General features: G+C 43.8%; 3 protein-coding genes and 1 pseudogene across 10 annotated transcripts in view; 3 read left to right on the top strand and 1 right to left on the bottom strand.

Moving 5' to 3' along the window:
- Positions 1–19,076, top strand: part of Atg2 (Autophagy-related 2) — a 274,490-nt gene that overhangs the window by 190,771 nt on the left and 64,643 nt on the right. The gene's annotated exons all lie outside the window — the stretch shown is intronic.
- Positions 1–19,076, top strand: part of Myo81F (unconventional myosin 81F) — a 281,418-nt gene that overhangs the window by 3,999 nt on the left and 258,343 nt on the right. The gene's annotated exons all lie outside the window — the stretch shown is intronic.
- LOC149270963 (uncharacterized) lies at positions 8,883–15,751 on the top strand. Its single transcript, XM_089461807.1, has one exon. The coding sequence runs from the start codon at positions 10,189–10,191 to the stop codon at positions 15,409–15,411; it is 5,223 nt and encodes a 1,740-aa protein (XP_089317933.1). The 5' UTR covers positions 8,883–10,188; the 3' UTR covers positions 15,412–15,751.
- On the bottom strand, positions 17,510–18,355 carry LOC149270964 (uncharacterized; annotated as a pseudogene).

Consider the following 19,076-nt stretch of genomic DNA (forward strand, 5'->3'; position numbering starts at 1 on the left):
GACGGTTCAGGGTATCTCCTAGTCGAGCAGTCTCGACTGGAGCCTTCTTACTTGTCTTTATACCCTGAACCCATTGAAATTGGGAAATCAGGGTATAATGGTTTTGTGAAAAGTATGTAACAGGCAGAAGGAATCATCGCAGACCCCATAAAGTATATATATTCTCGATCAGGAGGACGAGCTGAGTCGATATAGCCCTGTCCGTCTGTCCGCCCTCCGTCCGTATGAGCAAAAGGATCTCATAAGATATAAGACCTAGAGAGCTGAAATTTGGCATGCATACTCGTGTATACAAGTTTATCGTATTTTTTCGATAACTTATCCGATAACTTGTGAAGTATCACATTTTTACGCCCCAGTAATACAATAGTTTTAAGTACACTTGTTAGAATTAAGAGAAAATAATGAAGTCATAATTTAAGCAAAGTAGATTTTATCCTTATAGTGTAGGGTAGTAACAGGGCGACGCAACAGCAGACGGACGCAATGACAAAACGGACGAGGACAGAAAACGCAACGGAGTAAGATTAACGGCGCTCAGCAAACGCACAACTTGCATTGCTCGCAGGCTACGCAATTGAACATAGTAACAACAACATTAACAAGGCAAGCAACGGACAACAACAACGACAAAACGGACAGCGACAGAAAACGACACGGAGAAATCTTACTGCGATCGACCGGGTACAGTCTGCATCGACGGGCAATTCACACAGTGCAGCATAGAGACAACAACAACAACAACAACGGCGAGCACTAAAACGAAACAGCGCAGCATCGGACGACAACGAAAAGAAATCTACCGGCGCTTCTCTTTTCTGCACAGCAGTGCAGCCGAAACAAAAGTGCGCGCGGCAAAGCGCATACGACAACACAGCGGCGCAAAGCTGCGCAAAGAGCAAAAAGCTTTAGCAATGCATACGCATACCACGCAATGCAGCGGTTCAGAGTTAAGAGTGCAGAGCGACGCTAAGAGTAAGATGCTCTCGCACAATAGGATGCAGATCGAAGCAGCGACGCCGCGCCAAGCAGAATTAAAAGCTGCAGCGTTCTAAGCTGGAGGCTCAGCGCTAATTGCCAAATTTGAGCTAGGGGACTTGAACTTGGACTCTGGACACCATAGCTGGGTCGAAACAGTGGTCGGTGGTGGTTTTCGAGGACTGGTTATCGGTCCTCGAGAACACCAAGAGTGGCGCTCCAGCAGTTATACGCCAGAGCCGAGTCGAGGTGGCGATCCACGCGGCTGTTCTCGAGGCTGGGTCAGCGTACTCTAGGCACGCTAGGTAGCACACGGCAGGCACTGCTATCCCGCTTCTTAGCGTTATACGCCAGAGCTGGACCGCAGCATTCCCAGGCCACCCCATTCCAACTGCAGTTTCTCCAGTAAGGTATATTGGTGCCCCAAACACGGATAGCTCGGCCATTTCGGCTCACTATATGCTCTCATTCCGTGGTCTCGGCGAATTTACAAATTTCTTGTAAGTGACTCTGGGGAAGACTGAGAGTTGTACCCCGGCCGTAGAAATTACTTCTTTACAAGTGGCGCCCGAGCAGGGACACGGGATTAATGAGAGTGGATTCTTTCTGGGATTAAAGCCCCGTTTAGAAAGAACTACACAAGGCACCAGTAGAGACTAGTGAGAAACCAGATAGCGGTAGAAGATCCTTAGAAAAACAGCGAAACAGTAGAAACGCGCAATAGAAACTTCTATACTGCAAAACGGCCGCCGATAGCGGCAAAATGGCGCAGTAGCAACCACGAGACAGCGTATCGATTGGCATAGCAAAGAAAAATTAAAGAAAACAGCACTGTTAAGTGAGAGTTAGTAACGGACAGAGACAAGATCGGACTGAGTAGCCGAGGCCGAACTCGGGTGTCAGCAGCATCGCAGATAGGAGGCAGAGACAGAGCTGGGCACACATTTTCACTGGTCAACCAGCCTTCGACGGGTACACATCACCTGCGCATCTCACCTCAGCCTTTCAGTGCATCGCCGCAGGGCATTTCACAGCCTCGGAGCATCGCCGTAGGATATTTACAGAGCTACACTGCATCGTCGTGGGATATTAGATATATCGTCGTGGAATTTCAAGAAGCATCGTCGTGGGATATTTGATTTGATATGCTGGAGTAGTTTAAGGGGGCCAACTGAACGGTGTAGTAGGTTAATATCAAAGGCACTCGTACCAGGTAGGGTCGACGCGGTAACACTCACCAGCTCGTTCATTTTTCACGCGGTAACAAAGGGGGGGGGGGGGGGGGGTGTGAAGTATCACATTTTTACGCCCCAGTAATACAATAGTTTTAAGTACACTTGTTAGAATTAAGAGAAAATAATGAAGTCATAATTTAAGCAAAGTAGATATACCCATTTTATCCTTATAGTGTAGGGTAGTAACAGGGCGACGCAACAGCAGACGGACGCAATGACAAAACGGACGAGGACAGAAAACGCAACGGAGTAAGATTAACGGCGCTCAGCAAACGCACAACTTGCATTGCTCGCAGGCTACGCAATTGAACATAGTAACAACAACATTAACAAGGCAAGCAACGGACAACAACAACGACAAAACGGACAGCGACAGAAAACGACACGGAGAAATCTAACTGCGATCGACCGGGTACAGTCTGCATCGACGGGCAATTCACACAGTGCAGCATAGAGACAACAACAACAACAACAACGGCGAGCACTAAAACGAAACAGCGCAGCATCGGACGACAACGAAAAGAAATCTACCGGCGCTTCTCTTTTCTGCACAGCAGTGCAGCCGAAACAAAAGAGCGCGCGGCAAAGCGCATACGACAACACAGCGGCGCAAAGCTGCGCAAAGAGCAAAAAGCTTTAGCAATGCATACGCATACCACGCAATGCAGCGGTGCAGAGTTAAGAGTGCAGAGCGACGCTAAGAGTAAGATGCTCTCGCACAATAGGATGCAGATCGAAGCAGCGACGCCGCGCCAAGCAGAATTAAAAGCTGCAGCGTTCTAAGCTGGAGGCTCAGCGCTAATTGCCAAATTTGAGCTAGGGGACTTGAACTTGGACTCTGGAAGCGGACAGACGTACACACGGAACACAACGACTTTGACATGACAGCCAGCAACTTTTCATAGGACACGTGTTTTCTTTTCTTAGTGAGGGCGAGTGCCGGAACAATGTTATGCTAGGTTATTATTAGTGAAAATGAAATAAAGGCTTCATCGAAGAAAAAAATACCAAGTGACTGTGAAATATCGTGAAGTGGGCCAGAGTGGCCGGTTTCGAGGTTGAATGCGCGGTGGCCAACACACGAGACTCTGAGTGTTATACACCAGAGCTGGTTCTGGGCGGCCACCGGCTATTTTGTCCTCGAGATTGACTCTCTGGGATGCAAGTGTTTCGCCATAGCCCGCAGTACTGATCGCACGATACAAACCTGAGTGTTATACCCCAGAGTTGAATCGTAGCGATAGTCAGCTCGGCTGTGTGCCAGGCAGGGGGCTCTTTTCGTCGCAGGTATCTCGCCACAGCTCACAGCCCTGATCGCGCGATCCAAAGCTGAGTGTTACACGCCAGAGTTGAATCGTGGCGATGGTCAGCTTGGCTGTGTGCTAGGCAGAGGTGCTCTTCTCGTTACATGTGTCACCACAGCCCGCTGCATTGGTCACGCGACTCAAAGCCGAGCGTGATACACCGGAGTTGAATCGTGGCGACAGTCAGTTTAGCTGGGTGCGAGACTGGCTAGGACTAGGACTTCGTGGCAGTTCTAAAAACTGGCTAAAATTGAGGAGTCTACGGCCATTAGGGGCGTGGCAATCGGCATTTACATTTATGTATATGTACACATAAGTAGGCTTAATAGGCATTGATAGCACGGAAGAAAATATTTTTATAAAATTAATAAAATATAAAAAAGCTAAGCTAACAAAAATATGCAATTTACAAAAAAAGTGTTTTCAGCGGGATTTGAACTCGCACCCAACCCAAACAGCATGTTTGTCAAAATAGCTAAAATAAAGATCGTCGGCGCTTCAGCCTACAGCACCACCGCGTCGTTTCGATCAAGAGTAGTTAAAACGAAATCACATTACTGTTATGACGCCGCATAGCAAAGAAAAGCCAGTGTAGCGGCTGGAAATTCAAAAACAATGCAAAGACAAATCAATCGCAACGGGATTCTTAGAATATGCTAGAGCACGCATTTATGGGTACATACATACACACATACAAATGATCGCGTGTATAAGGCTAGAATGCTTGATGCTATGCGTGCAGGCTTACATATATAATTATATATACATATGTATGTATTTGCGTATATGTATTTGAGGGCTATTTAAGAAGACACAAATTAAAACTTATAAAATTATTCGACTAAGAAAATGAAAAATATTAAGTGCCATTCAGTCAAGCTCGCACCTTCCCAATAAAATATCTATTTTATAAAAAACGAAATATGTATGAAAAAATAAAAAAAAAATAACACTTTACTGTGGTTCGAACCTCCCCTACTCTAACATTACTTGCGTCGCCCTTAGCACCCGCACCACTGCTTTGCTCGAGCCATCAGTTGCTAAAATAGAATAGCTTAATAAGAGAGCGTCATCAGACACAACTACAGTAACGGCTAGAAAGTCCAGAAATCAATCGAAATTCTAACAATGTGAGAAAAGGCGCAAGCATAGGAAAATCGCGCTGATCTGCTGTTAGCTTGAAGCCGGTATCCAATGTATGGATATAAATATATAATAAAAATCAAAATTGTATAAATTATATATGTATGTAATTTGAATGCAATAGCTATCGATGATTTTCCAATTTTAATGGCATCATGCCGTGTTTTTTGCTGCGCACTAGACTTGAAAATTGCACTATATACTCTGGTTGACAGCGTTTGGGCTGTGAATGAGTCTTCTGCTATCGGTATCGCCCGATTGCAACGTTCTTACTTGTTTTCCACTCGCTGGGTATGCCCGACTTGCCAAAAAAAAACAAAAAAACAATTCTTATACATACATACATATATGCGCGTATATATGTATATTTTCGAATTTTCACTCGCAGGGTATGCTCGACTTGCCACAAGAAAATAAAAACCAAAAAAAAACTTTTCTTATATATACATATGCATATATATTTCCCAATTTTCACTGCTTTTTTGTTGATCTATTCGTTTATTCCTTTCTTCACTTTAAACACTTATTCTCGGCGACGCGCGTCATGACGACCCGGCGTGTGCCCATGCTTGTGCATGGGCATGTTTCCGATCTTTTGCACGTGCTGTACTTTTGGCACCGTTACCGCTTTTCGTTTCTCTCTCGCCGATTTTCGAACTTTCTACCCTCAACCACGTGACCACCGTAGGGTATACCCGTTATGAGCTTCCGCACTCACTATATGTATACTTTTCTCGTTCTCCTTTTTATTATAGCCTAAACCCATTTTCAATGGGAAATCAGGGTATAATGGTTTTCTTGAAATGTATGTAACAGGGAGAAGTAGGCGTGGCAGACCCCACAAAGTATATATATTCTTGATCAGGGCGACGAGCTGAGTTGATTTGGCCCTGTCCGTCTGTCTGTCCGTCTGTTCGTCTGTCCGTCTGTCCGTATGTATGAACGCGTCGATTTCAGAAGATATAAGAGCTAGAGACTTCAAATTTTTTTTAAAATGTCCGTAATTACATGTCCGTAATTAATCATTAAAAATCGATAACTCATCCCGATCTTTTTTTATCGATAAAAACCCTTATCGAAAACCAGTTATAAAATTATATCTTCTACACCTTTATTGCCAGAGTCTCCAAATTTTTAATGTATGCTTATATGCAATTTATACAATTTCGGTTTTTGTTAAAATTTACCCCCCACCCTTAAATTCACCCCCTCACCCTCACTTTTGTAAAATGCGTATTTCAAATACTAGAGACTTGTGCTTTGGCAATTACATGCATATCCATGTTATAATCATAATCTGAAAGTTTCATGAAGATCGTACGTCCATAAAAAAAAGTTATTAAGCAATTAAGTTCTCATAGTAAGCGCTCAGTGCAGCCCATGCGTGTTTATGCGTGGGTGCTTGTGAGTGTATGTGTTTGTGTATGTGTATGTATGTGTTTGTGTATGTGTGTGTGCATGTGTATGTGTATGTATGTGTTTGTGTGTGTGTGTGCATGTGAGTGTGTGTATGCGTTTGTGTCTGTATGCGTGTGTGTGTATGTATGCCTGTGTGTGTGTGTGTGCGTGTTTCTTGTGTAAGCTGAAAGACGCAAAAAATTATTGAAATATCTATTGCTCCAAGGGTTCAGGGGATCTCGTAGTCGAGCAGTCTCGATTAGAGCTTTCTTACTTGTTCTCATTCACGAAAGTGAATTAGTATATTGGTTTTGTGCAGTCTCCGTCTTGCTGTCCGTCCGTCTGTCCGTATGAACGCAATCTATTTCGGCGCTATTGAAGCTAGAGACTTAAAATTTGGAACATATCTCCGATTTATAGAGTGTTAAAATTTTCCCGATCCGCCCACTAGAGGCATGGAAAATCGGAAAATGCATTTTCCTAGGTCAATGCATTGTCTAGGTGTATTTTCTATAGTATTAGAGCGAAACTTAACTACGAAATTGCTGATGGGATGTGAATGAGCATTCCGCAGTCGGTAACGCCCGACTGCAACGTTCTTACTTGTTTTCCCTTTAATTTTCGCTGCTTTATATCCGCACATTACCTCAGCTTCCTATTTTCCCACAAAACTAACCTCCACAAACAGCCCACCGATCACCTCTATTACCCAGCACCTTTACTTGAGCATACCGGCGGGTCTTTACGCCGTCCGTATACTACGCTATCCTGCATTCCTTGCTCGGGCGCCATTTGTAAGGTTACTTTTCTTAGGCCGGGGTAAGAGACTCAGTCTCACCAGGGCCTGAACTTACAAGAAATTTTTAAGTTTCTACGGGACATGCAGTGTTAGAGAAAAAGGGGGGAAATATACCAGATAGAGGTTAGGTGACCACGTGGGGTGTGCCTCGCCGACCACGCCCATTGTTAATGACGAAGGTTAATAGGGTGATAGGAACTAACTACCAATAAAAACACGATATTTTCTTCGGTTATACTCAGTTTATTCATTATAACTATTCGTCTTCTCGCTACATCTAATACAAAACGTCTGTCTCGCGCCGAGTGTCAAACTCTGACCCGCACGCGACCGCTCGTGCCGAATGTCGAAAACTCCAACAAAATGCGTTTGATCGCGGTGCCTGCCAAAAACTAATTAAACTCCGCTTGCAGCTTTCGCTGCTATTCTGCTTGGTCGGCGTCGGCAATGCAGACTCACCACAGCGAGCTTTTAAGCTGCATGGTCGCATTGCCGATCGCGGGCCCACCCACTATTCAAATCCTACTTAATCTACATTAACAATGTCTTATTATTAACTTATTACTTACTTAATATTACTTATTACTTAACTTAGTCACTACAAAAATAAAAAAATTAACCAGTTTATATTCTACTAAATCGGATCTTATCAACTACAAACTCCTATCTAGTACAAATCTTATTACTTACAAACTCCTATTTGCTCATGGCGCGAGTGCAATGTAAAGTGGGTCGCAGGTGAGCCACCTTACAGCCCATCTATTTATTAGAGATTAGAATTTTTATAAAATTAATACTAACTTAACAAGTAAGAAAGCTCTAGTCGAGACTGCTCGACTACGAGATCCCCTGAACCCTTGGAGCAATAGATATTTCAATAATTTTTCGCGTCTTTCAGCTTACACAAGAAACACGCACACACACACACACAGGCACGTACGCACACACATGCATACATACACACACACGTATACAGACACACATACACACACACACACGCATACATACACAAACGCATACACACACACATACACATACACACACACACATACACAAACACATACACACACAAGCACCCACGCATAAACACGCATGGGCTGCAGTGTGCGCTTACTATGAGAACTTAATTGTTTAATAACTTTTTTTATGGACGTACGATCTTCATGAAACTTTCAGATTATGATTATAACATAGATATGCATGTAATTGCCAAAGCACAAGTCTCTAGTATTTGTAATACGCTTTTTACAAAAGTGAGGGTAAGGGGGTGAATTTAAGGGTGGGGGGTAAATTTTAACAAAAACCGAAATTGTATAAATTGCATGTAAGCATACATTAAAAATTTGGAGACTCTAGCAATAAAGGTGTAGAAGATATAATTTTATAACTAGTTTTCGATAAGGTTTTTTATAGATAAAAAAAGATCGGGATGAGTTATCGAATTTTAATGATAAACTTGATATGCGCGCTGTAATTACGGACATTTAAAAAAAAATTTGAAGTCTCTAGCTCTTATATCTTCTGAAATCGACGCGTTTATACTCTAGTATTTGAAATACGCTTTTTACAAAAGTGAGGGTGAGGGGGTGAATTTAAGGGTGGGGGGTAAATTTTAACAAAAGCCGAAATTCTATAAATTGCATATAAGCATACATTAAAAATTTGAAGACTCTAGCAATAAAGGTGTAGAAGATATAATTTTATAACTGGTTTTCGATAAGGTTTTTTATCGATAAAAAAAGATCGGGATGAGTTATCGATTTTTAATGATAAACTTGATATGCGCGCTGTAATTACGGACATTTTAAAAAAATTTGAAGTCTCTAGCTCTTATATCTTCTGAAATCGACGCGTTCATACATACGGACAGACGGTCAGACGGACAGGGCCAAATCAACTCAGCTCGTCACCCTGATCAAGAATATAAATACTTTGTGGGGTCTGCCACGCCTCCTTCTGCCTGTTACATACATTTCAACAAAACCATTATACCCTGATTTCTCAAGCAAGTCGCTCTGAAAGCACTAAGCTACCAGCGGTGGTTAGGCTTCGTAATGTTTTCCCTAGAAGTTTGCGGCGAGCTGCGGCACATCTCAAGTCCCCTCTGCAAGTCCTAACCACAGTGTACTGCACAGTGTAAGCATCATAGTGCTTGATTTGCCATATTTGACGTGTTACTAGTTTGATCAATTTAAGGCTTGAATTATATTTGGCTGTCACATAAGAATGGGTGCTATTAAAGCTAGAGACTTGAAATTTGGAAGACATACTCGTTTATCTCTGGTAAATTGGAAAATGCCTTTCCGATATGCCAGAAATCATATTAATTGAAGAGCTAGTGTTGGGCTCAGCAATCATCGCTTCATTATGATTAAGAGCGGCAGTTCATAGAATATGCTATCATTTAAGAGAATTTGTAACGGAGATCACGCTCTCCCTTTTGCGTTGTCTTTTTCACCCACGCACCGGCTCAGCTTAATCCGCCGGCTCGCGTACATTGTACTTAGTATGCAATTAACTCTTGTTTAGAGCAGATGCAGTGTTAGATTGACTATTCCAAACATAGTAGCGGACAGCACGACAGCCTAGTCGCTTGCTCGCGTCTATCACATAAACTCTGTAAACTCTAATAATCGCTAATAAACTAATCATTAAGTAAATTCAATCGTTTAATAATTTAAAGCTATTCGAAAAATCTCGATAGCTCAACATTTGGTGACCCCGACGTGATTCTCTTTTCGTTTCTTTCTACATATTTGCATATATATATATTGACAGCATCACACACATACATACACCCGTGAACATAAGCAGTGTATATAGCGATTAGTTGCGTGCCGTTACTTTGCCAATTCGCCAGACACTCTTTCGTTCGGTCTGCAATACACTGGCGCCCGTAAAAGTAGTACACATGCGAAAACTTCTGCAAATGACAATCTAATAAAGAATCTGCTAATTTCTGAACTATGTCTATGGTTAGTGACTGCGTGTTCTATAGCTTCAATCTATAAGTGATTAAGTTTGCATAAGCACAGTGTAATTACATGCTTGCCGTTATTCTTCGTTGACATTGCACTCTTTCGCCACGGCTGCGATACGAGCGCGTCCATAATAATCGTACCGGTGTGCAACAATTCATACGTGTATATTATTTGAGTATCATAATATAATTCTTTGCCAGTTTATTAAAGTTGCAAGTACTCTGCTCGACAAATACGACTTATTCCAAGTTTGTGTCTGCGCTATAGCATATATACATTTACTTTACTCTTGCAATCGCGCTCGCACCAACGACTTTGAACTCTATCGTGTTACTCTTGCTGTACTCGTCATGGCGAATTTAGATGCTAGTGCAGTTGCTCCCGAAGATCGCGTGCGGTTTTATAAGCTCAAGGTACAGTCGGTGTTTGAACGCGTAAAAAAGCTACAATCCAAGGTCGATTCAGATGCTCTTGCCGATCACAGTGACAGCACTCTAAATGTTCTACTGGAGCATATCGACAAGCTAAGCCACTCTTTTAGCAAGGCCCATGAAAGTCTAGAGGAGCTCGACTTTACTGAGATGTCCAGCAATTTGCGCACTGACTTTGATGATTTAATAATGGTCATGCAGTCAACAATAATGTCCGAAGTGCAAAGTCGTACTGCTCAAGTGCATCACAGTTCCACGTTTAGTCGTCCAAGTGACCCTCCTCGCGCATCCGCTCCCAGATTGCAGACTGCACCTGCGTTGCCGCCATTAAAGCTACCTACGTTCAGCGGTGGATATGCTAATTGGGCTGATTTCTACTCAATGTTTTCTACAATCATTGAAAGTCGGCCAGAAATCAGCAATATGGAAAGACTTCAGCACCTCCGGTCCTGCCTCGATGGCGCAGCGTTGGATACGGTTCGCTCTTTGGAAATTTCTAATGATAATTATACAATTGCCATAAATTTATTAAAGCAGAGATATGATAATCGACGTTTAATCTTCCAGGCCCACATCGTAAAGATCTTAGGTCTCAAAAGAGTAGAAAACGGATCCATAACCAAGCTGCGTGAGCTATCTGACAGCTTCAATGTCCATATGCGTGCGCTCAGTAGTCTGGGCACAACAGAGCAGATAGCCAGTGCCATGATTGCTCAGATACTGCTACAGAAGCTTGATGAGGCCTCACAAGCTAAATGGGAAGAGAAATTGGACAACTCAGAGATGGCTCTTCAGATACCCAGATATGAAGAAGTCTCCTCGTTTCTTGAGCTTCGTTGCCGTACTTTGGAATCGATGAAATTTGCTCTTACAAACTATTCGTCAAGTAAGCCGATGAATTCTTGCAGTAAGGTTGCTACCAGCAGATCAGCATTTCTAATAACCGGCCACAGTACGCACAGTTGCAATTTTTGTAATGATCTTGAGCACACAATCTACAAATGCCCAAGATTCGCAAACTTGTCTCCTGGTCTTCGCCTGAATGAGGTCCGAAAGGCTGGCTTATGTTTGAATTGTCTCAAGGGAGGTCATCAGTCGCGACAATGTGGCTCGCGCAGTTGTCGGGTCTGTGGAGTCAAGCATCATACGCTTCTTCACCTCGGCCACTCCAGCACATCGCAGGCAGCAATTCCGCCCCATCAACAATCTTCAACATCAAGAGTACAGACCATCCCTCAGCCCTCAGCACCAGCCACTACTCTCTTATCCCAGGATCGGCACAGCGACGTTGTGCTCCTGGCTACCGCAGTGGTTCTGGCAAGGAATCGGTTTGGCGAGCTTGTTCCTTGTCGTGCACTTTTAGATTCAGGCTCTCAACTACATCTCATTACAGCCAGATTTGCGAATCTCCTGCAACTTAAGAGAACAAAAGCGGTTGCATCTGTATGCGGCGTAGGCGACTCCAATGTTGCCATGGATGGCAGCAGCATTTGCCTCACTCTTCAAGCTCATGCATCTGAATATACAACTAGCATAACGGCTATGGTAGCTACAAATATAACTGGCAGGCAGCCCAGTTCTAATGTGAATACGAGCAATTGGAGCATACCGCAAAATATAGTGTTGGCAGATCCAGCTTTCCATAGGCCGCAACGAGTAGATCTGCTTATCGGAGCTAGCCTGTTTTATGATTTGCTCTGTGTGGGACAAATCAAGTTGATGCCTGGACTTCCATTGTTACAGAAGACTCGTCTTGGTTGGGTTGTATCAGGTGGCGAGGCTCGCAACCACAACTCCGTGCTAATAGCTTCAAAGACGCCTTTGGATCCGATTACAGACTCCTGTGCTGACATCAAGTTGGACACTCTAGTTCGTCGCTTTTGGGAAGTTGAGCGCTGCAGCGATTCCATTGTAAAGTTCAGCAAGGAAGACTCAGACTGCGAAGCGCATTTTGCGAGGCATTACAATCGATTGGCTAGTGGCCAATATACAGTACGCCTGCCTGTTAAGCTTAGTTGCGAGCTTCTTGGAGATTCTTATGAGCAAGCGCGACATCGGTTTCTCAATTTGGAGAAGAAATTGAGTCGTTCGCCGCATATAAAGTCTCAATACTCAGCATTTCTGAAAGAGTATCTTGAACTTGGTCATATGTCACGCGTTCCTCTAGATTCATTGCATCTATGCAGATATTTTCTTCCTCATCACTGCGTTCTGAAGGATGATAGCACAACTACCAAGCTTCGCGTCGTCTTTGATGGATCTGCATCTACAACAACTGGGCATTCGTTGAATGACATTCTAATGTCAGGTCCCGTCATTCAGCCAAAATTAGTCGACATATTATTGCGCTTCCGATCTTATCCAGTTGCACTCACCGGCGATATTTGCAAAATGTATCGTTGCGTGAAAGTACCTGAGCCGGACAGCTATCTACAATGCATTTTATGGAGGAATTCGCCAGATGATGAGTTGGAAGTTTTCAGGCTTGATACGGTAACATATGGAACAAAACCAGCGTCATTTTTGTCTGTGCGCGCCATGCATCAGCTTGCCGTAGATGAAAGGAACGCATTCCCAGTCGGGTCCGACGTACTGCTTCGCGATTTCTATGTTGATGATTTGATTAGTGGAGGAAATTCAGTCGAAGAAGCAAGACTTGTTATGCAAGAGACAGCTGGAATCTTGGCATGTGGGAAGTTTAAATTGAGGAAGTGGTGTTCAAGCCATCCCATGGTACTGGACGGCGTAACAGACTGCGACAAGGAATCACTCATTAGGTTCAACGATGGCAGCGACATTACAAAGACACTTGGCCTTGCATGGGATCCGGCATCTGATCAACTTCTTTTCTCATATCTAGCCCTGAATTCAGCCTCTAAGCCCACCAGGCGCTCTGTTCTCTCTTCTATTGCTAGGTTTTATGATCCCCTCGGCCTGGTCGGCCCAGTAATAACGAAAGCTAAAATCTTCTTGCAACAACTCTGGAGGCATAAACTTGATTGGGACGAGAGTCTCCCGTCTGCATGTCACACTGCATGGCTAGACATTTGCAGCAACTTTGGCAATGGTCTTAGTAGTGCATTTCCCAGGCTATCATTAATACCAGGATCGAAGGTTGAGGTCCATGGATTCTGCGATGCCAGCATCGAGGCATACGGAGCTTGCATTTATATTGTATCCAGAGGTCAGCATACCATCAGCAGGTTGCTTTGCTCTAAGTCTCGAGTTGCGCCTCTAAAAACGCTCACGGTTCCCAAGCTGGAACTATGCGGGGCAGAGTTGCTTGCGCGTCTAATGAATGAAGTGGCTCGCTTAGGCATTTTCGCAGGCGAGTTTCATTGTTGGTCTGACTCTACTGTTGCGCTTTCTTGGATCAATGACGAGCCCGGACGATTTAACGTTTTTGTTTCAAATCGCATCGCCACGATACAAGATCTCACATCAGCAATGGAATGGCACTATATACCTACAACACTGAATCCCGCGGATATATTATCTCGGGGTGCATTGCCCTCGGATTTAAATGCATCATTACATTGGTTCAACGGTCCAGGTTTCCTCTGCAAGCCCAGATCTCAGTGGCCAGTCTCAGCACTTCCAGAAAGAACTTCAATTGAGCGTCGAAGAACTGTGCTTCTTGTAAAGGACGCAGTCCATGATGTCTCTATGGACTGCAAGTTTGTTAATTCTTTCGGCCGCTTGCAGCGTACGTTTGCATACGTATCAAAGTTTATTAAAAAAAGTCATGGTCCAGGAATAACCCTAGCAGACATCCGGAACGGCACTCATATACTGTTAAGAATGATTCAACGAACACATCTCTCAGACGACATAAATGCTCTTCGAAATAAAGGAATGATTCCGTCATCCAGCAGTCTAGCCTCGCTGTCACCGTTCCTTGATGAAATTGGGCTGCTACGTGTCGATGGCCGTCTCAAAAACTCAACTTTAAATTTTGATAGTCGCCATCCAATTATTTTGCCCAAGGTTCATCCAGTAACTAGAGCCATCATAATGCATTTCCATCAGCGAAACTTGCACGCTGGTCCCCGAGCAGTGCTAGCGTTGGTTCGTTCCCAATACTGGCCAATTGGTGGTAGAAAAACTGTAGCCAGTGTAATTCAGAGATGCGTAATTTGCTTTCGTGCAAGGCCCCGACTCGTTGAACACATAATGGCAGATCTACCCAAGGATCGAGTCGACGGCTATCGGGTCTTTGGAGTGACTGGAGTCGACTTTTGCGGACCCTTCTTTTACAAGCCTGAGTCACGAAACAAGGCGCCTGTGAAATGCTACGTTTGTGTGTTTATTTGTTTTGCTACGAAGGCTATTTGGTTGGAGTTAGTCAAGAATTTAACTACCGCGGCATTTTTGCATGCACTTCAACGTTTCATATGCACCAGAGGAAAGCCAAGTCAAATCTGGTCGGATAACGCCACAAACTTTCTTGGTGCCCGCAATCAGCTTCAGGAGTTGAAGCGTCTATTTCTGTCAGACACCCACCAGAAGGCTGTGAAGGATTTCTGTTTGGCAGACTCAATCGAATGGCATTTCATCCCTCCACGATCGCCTCACTTTGGTGGCTTGTGGGAGGCTGCAGTGAAGACAGCGAAGCATCATTTTTACCGATGTGTTGGGTCCTCCGTCCTAACCTACGATGAGCTTCGCACACTGGTTTGCAACATCGCTGCTGTCGTTAATTCACGCCCTTTAGTTTCGATTTCAGAGCACCCATCAGACATAGACGTGTTGACTCCTGCGCATTTCCTCAACGGTGGCCCTCCTTCGTCCTTCAGTGAGCCAAACCTGACAGGGCTCAATTTTAATCGTTTGGATGCTTGGCAGCGCGTAAGCTATCTCCAGCAGGTGTTCTGGACTCGTTGGCGGGACGAATATCTCAACTTGTTACAACAGCGAGCGAAATGGAGAACCTCCAAACCTGGCTTGGCTGTTGGCAACATAGTTCTTGTGAAGGATGAGAATCTACCTTCACTTAAGTGGCCACTAGCCAGAATAATCGAACTTATCCCTGGAAGTGATGGCGTTGCACGGGTAGCCCTACTAAAAACTGAAGCTGGCGAGATAAGAAGAGCTACAAATAAGCTGTGCTTGCTGCCCCTTAAGGATTCTGTTGAAGACTAAGTCTTCAACGGGGGGAGGATGTTGGGCTCAGCAATCATCGCTTCATTATGATTAAGAGCGGCAGTTCATAGAATATGCTATCATTTAAGAGAATTTGTAACGGAGATCACGCTCTCCCTTTTGCGTTGTCTTTTTCACCCACGCACCGGCTCAGCTTAATCCGCCGGCTCGCGTACATTGTACTTAGTATGCAATTAACTCTTGTTTAGAGCAGATGCAGTGTTAGATTGACTATTCCAAACATAGTAGCGGACAGCACGACAGCCTAGTCGCTTGCTCGCGTCTATCACATAAACTCTGTAAACTCTAATAATCGCTAATAAACTAATCATTAAGTAAATTCAATCGTTTAATAATTTAAGGCTATTCGAAAAATCTCGATAGCTCAACAGCTAGAAAGCTGAAATTTGGAATGCAGAATTGCATCGACCACCCATCTACGCCCATCCCGAATATATCTACGCCCACTGGGGGCGTGGCAAATCGGTTAATACTGTATCTCCTCGAGTTTTAAAACTAGAACGCTGAAATTTCGCACGTAGGCTAATGTTATGATTCTATAAAGATAAATGAAATGAAAAAATAAATTCAAAATTATATGTGGACACCCATTAGGAGCGTGGCAAATCGGACCTGATTATATATATTAATGCTAGATTTGGTATATATACTCGGGCTGACGACCCAAGACCAAAAAGCTTCGACGGATATATGTCCGCCCACAGGGGGCGTGACAAACCGCAAAAGTTTATATCTCCTAAAGTATAAAAACTAGAAGCTTCAAATTTTAATAGTTGAGTTATTAGTAACCTCCTCTATCGATGACCCAAAAATAATTTTTACGCCTCTTTAGGGTTAGTAAAAGATCTCAATCTGTGTGGAATGATATAACAAAATATATCTGGTGATCGAATCAATTAAGACAATTACGTATTTCTTAACCTCTCTTTTCCACTTAACTTTCCCGTTATATCAATATGCAGGGTATGACACGGGATCTCTATTTTTGGTATAGAATGCAGCTCTGATTGAATTTTGTCAGACTTTGATTTGGATAATTTGCAGATAATGAAATTTTCAACCAATTTTCTACCGTATTTCGACATATTGTTGAACAAATAATGACAAAATGTCTTCTCTAACGTATTTGGCCATCCAAAATGCATTATTGCTTTATGTACGTGGTTTATGACCGACCACTTGAATGCTCTGGGTATCATAGGAAAACAAAGATTTCTGTCATTCCTTTGAATTTTTCTAAACAAAACAATGTATGTATTTTCTTCCAAGCCCATATCTCCCTGAAGTTATACCCACCACCTAAAGACTCTTGGAGATATATTAATGTTGTTGAAGCTTGCCTTTAACGAATTGCAGTCCGTGAATAGGGCGAAATCATTGCCAAGCAAGTAATGGCGGAAATGCTTCACTACATTAAAAACTGTCTCCAACTCGTAAGAGTGATACTTGAACTCAGCAAGAGAAGTTATTTTGCTAAAATACTCGACCACATGCCGCTTATTGTAAATTTTGTGCAGTAGAATTACATCCGTACATGGATACTACACTACTGATATCTGTATGCAATTCGAAAGGTTGTTGAGGGTCGAATATAGCTTAAATTGATATGATTGGTCGTCTTGTTTCTTTGTATTGTTCATTCCATACAAATACTGTCCTTCCAAAAGGAGTCTGGTCCTTCGATGGCCAGTGTATAATATAAAAAAAAGTAGACAGCAACTTGCGGTCTCTCTGAAATATACGAAGTGCTGGCACCGGTGTTCAATTTTGTACTGAATTTATTAAATTTAACATGAACGCAAGCGCAGCTTGCACAGTAGAGAGCGCACCTATGCGCATCTAACAGCGAGCAGCGAGAGAGCGATCTTTTGGAGAGCGACACTCCCGTGCTAGCGTGTACAATAACAACTTCTCTGTACAGTGGTTCAGCTTCAATTACTTAACCTATACAATTTCGATAATAATATATAATTAATACTTCATAATAATTCAATTTCTTATAATAATATATAATAATATTTCAGAAGGCAAATCCAAATGCCTTAACATCGGCCGCGTTGAAAGGCCGCAGGGCTTCAATAACATGGTGTATTAGTGGAGTGGCAGTGGTGCAACGCGATGAATTGCCCTTTTATATGTGCCATTTTTTGTCTTAACGACAATTACGCGCACTCTACCATCTCCTCCGACTATGGCTTCCGTCACCACGCCTAGCATCCACTGTTGTGGAGGAGCGTTGTCCTCTCCCACGAGCACGACTGCTCCGACCTGTATGTTCTGTCTCTCCTTCGTCCATTTTGACTTCTGCTGCAGGCTGAGCAGGTAGTCCCTTGACCAGTCGTTCCAAAATCGACGCTTGATGTTGGATGTCAGCTGCCATCTTTTTAAGAGTGTCAGCTTGGCGTCGTCGACTGGCTCTGTGGACGCGATTGGCAGCGGCACGAGCGTTGCTCCTATCAGGAAGTGCCCTGGCGTGAGCACTTCGCCGTCGTTGGGGTTGCTGCTGGGAGCGACCATTGGCCGCGAATTGAGCACGGCCTCGACCTCGACCAGCACGGTGGCCACCTCGTCTTGCCGTAGTCGAGCGCTGCCCATCGCTTTCAGCAGCAAACCTTTGGCGGATTTCACCGCCGCTTCCCAAAGGCCGCCAAAATGCGGCGCTCGAGGAGGGATGAATACAAACTCCATGCCCCGCTCCGCAGCAAACATTTCCATGTCCGCTGTGTTGCCATGGAACGTAGCTTTGAGGTCCAGCGTGCGTGCAGCACCCACGAAATTGGTGGCATTGTCGCAGTACAGCTTCCGGACAAGCCCACGTCGACCAACGAACCTGGATAAACACATTAGAAATGAATTTGTGGTTAAATCGGTGACTAATTCAAGATGCACTGCCTTCGAAGTAAAGCAAACAAATATGGCAATATACATTTTGACTGGCGATTTGCCCCGAATTCCCAGCGAAACTAGTATTGGACCGCAAAAGTCCACTCCACTGATCTCAAATGGCCTATTTCCATGTAAGCGATCAGCGGGAAGATTGCCCATAGGATTTGCTACCTCATCGACCGCGATCATAGTAATTGCAGTTCTACGCTTCTCTAGCAGCTCTAACTCCTTTGATAGGGTGATTTGTGGGTTGGCTGGCCACAATGTGTCAGAGAGCTTTAAAAATCCTGGTCCGCAAAACCACAATGATGTTTTAAGCTCCTCAACTGAACATCCCCGAGATACAATATCTGCTGGGTCGTCTTTCGTTGGTACATGACGCCAAGATACATTAGTTGTCAACTCTTGGATGGTTGCAACGCGATTAGCAACGAATGTGTTCAAGCTAGATGAATGCATTCGCAGCCAATGAAGCACCACCTCAGAGTCTGACCAAAATGTGACTTGATTAATAGGACAATCAAGTACTTTCCTTACCGCATCCCATAAGGTAGCTAACAATTCTGCAGCACACAACTCCAGCCGCGGAACAGATTTTGTTTTCAAGGGCGCTACCTTAGATTTAGCGACTAGCAGCCTGGTAGTGATACCCTTATCTGTTTGCATTCTTACGTATAAACAACAACCGTAAGCTCTCGTTGAGGCATCAGCAAATCCATGGATTTGACATCCTTTCGATTTAAGTGTGCCAACGTAAC

This window comes from Drosophila arizonae, chromosome 2 (genome assembly GCF_054131065.1).
Source record: "Drosophila arizonae isolate 15081-1271.41 chromosome 2, UAZ_ARI_1.0, whole genome shotgun sequence".
NCBI classification, from domain to species: domain Eukaryota; kingdom Metazoa; phylum Arthropoda; class Insecta; order Diptera; family Drosophilidae; genus Drosophila; species Drosophila arizonae.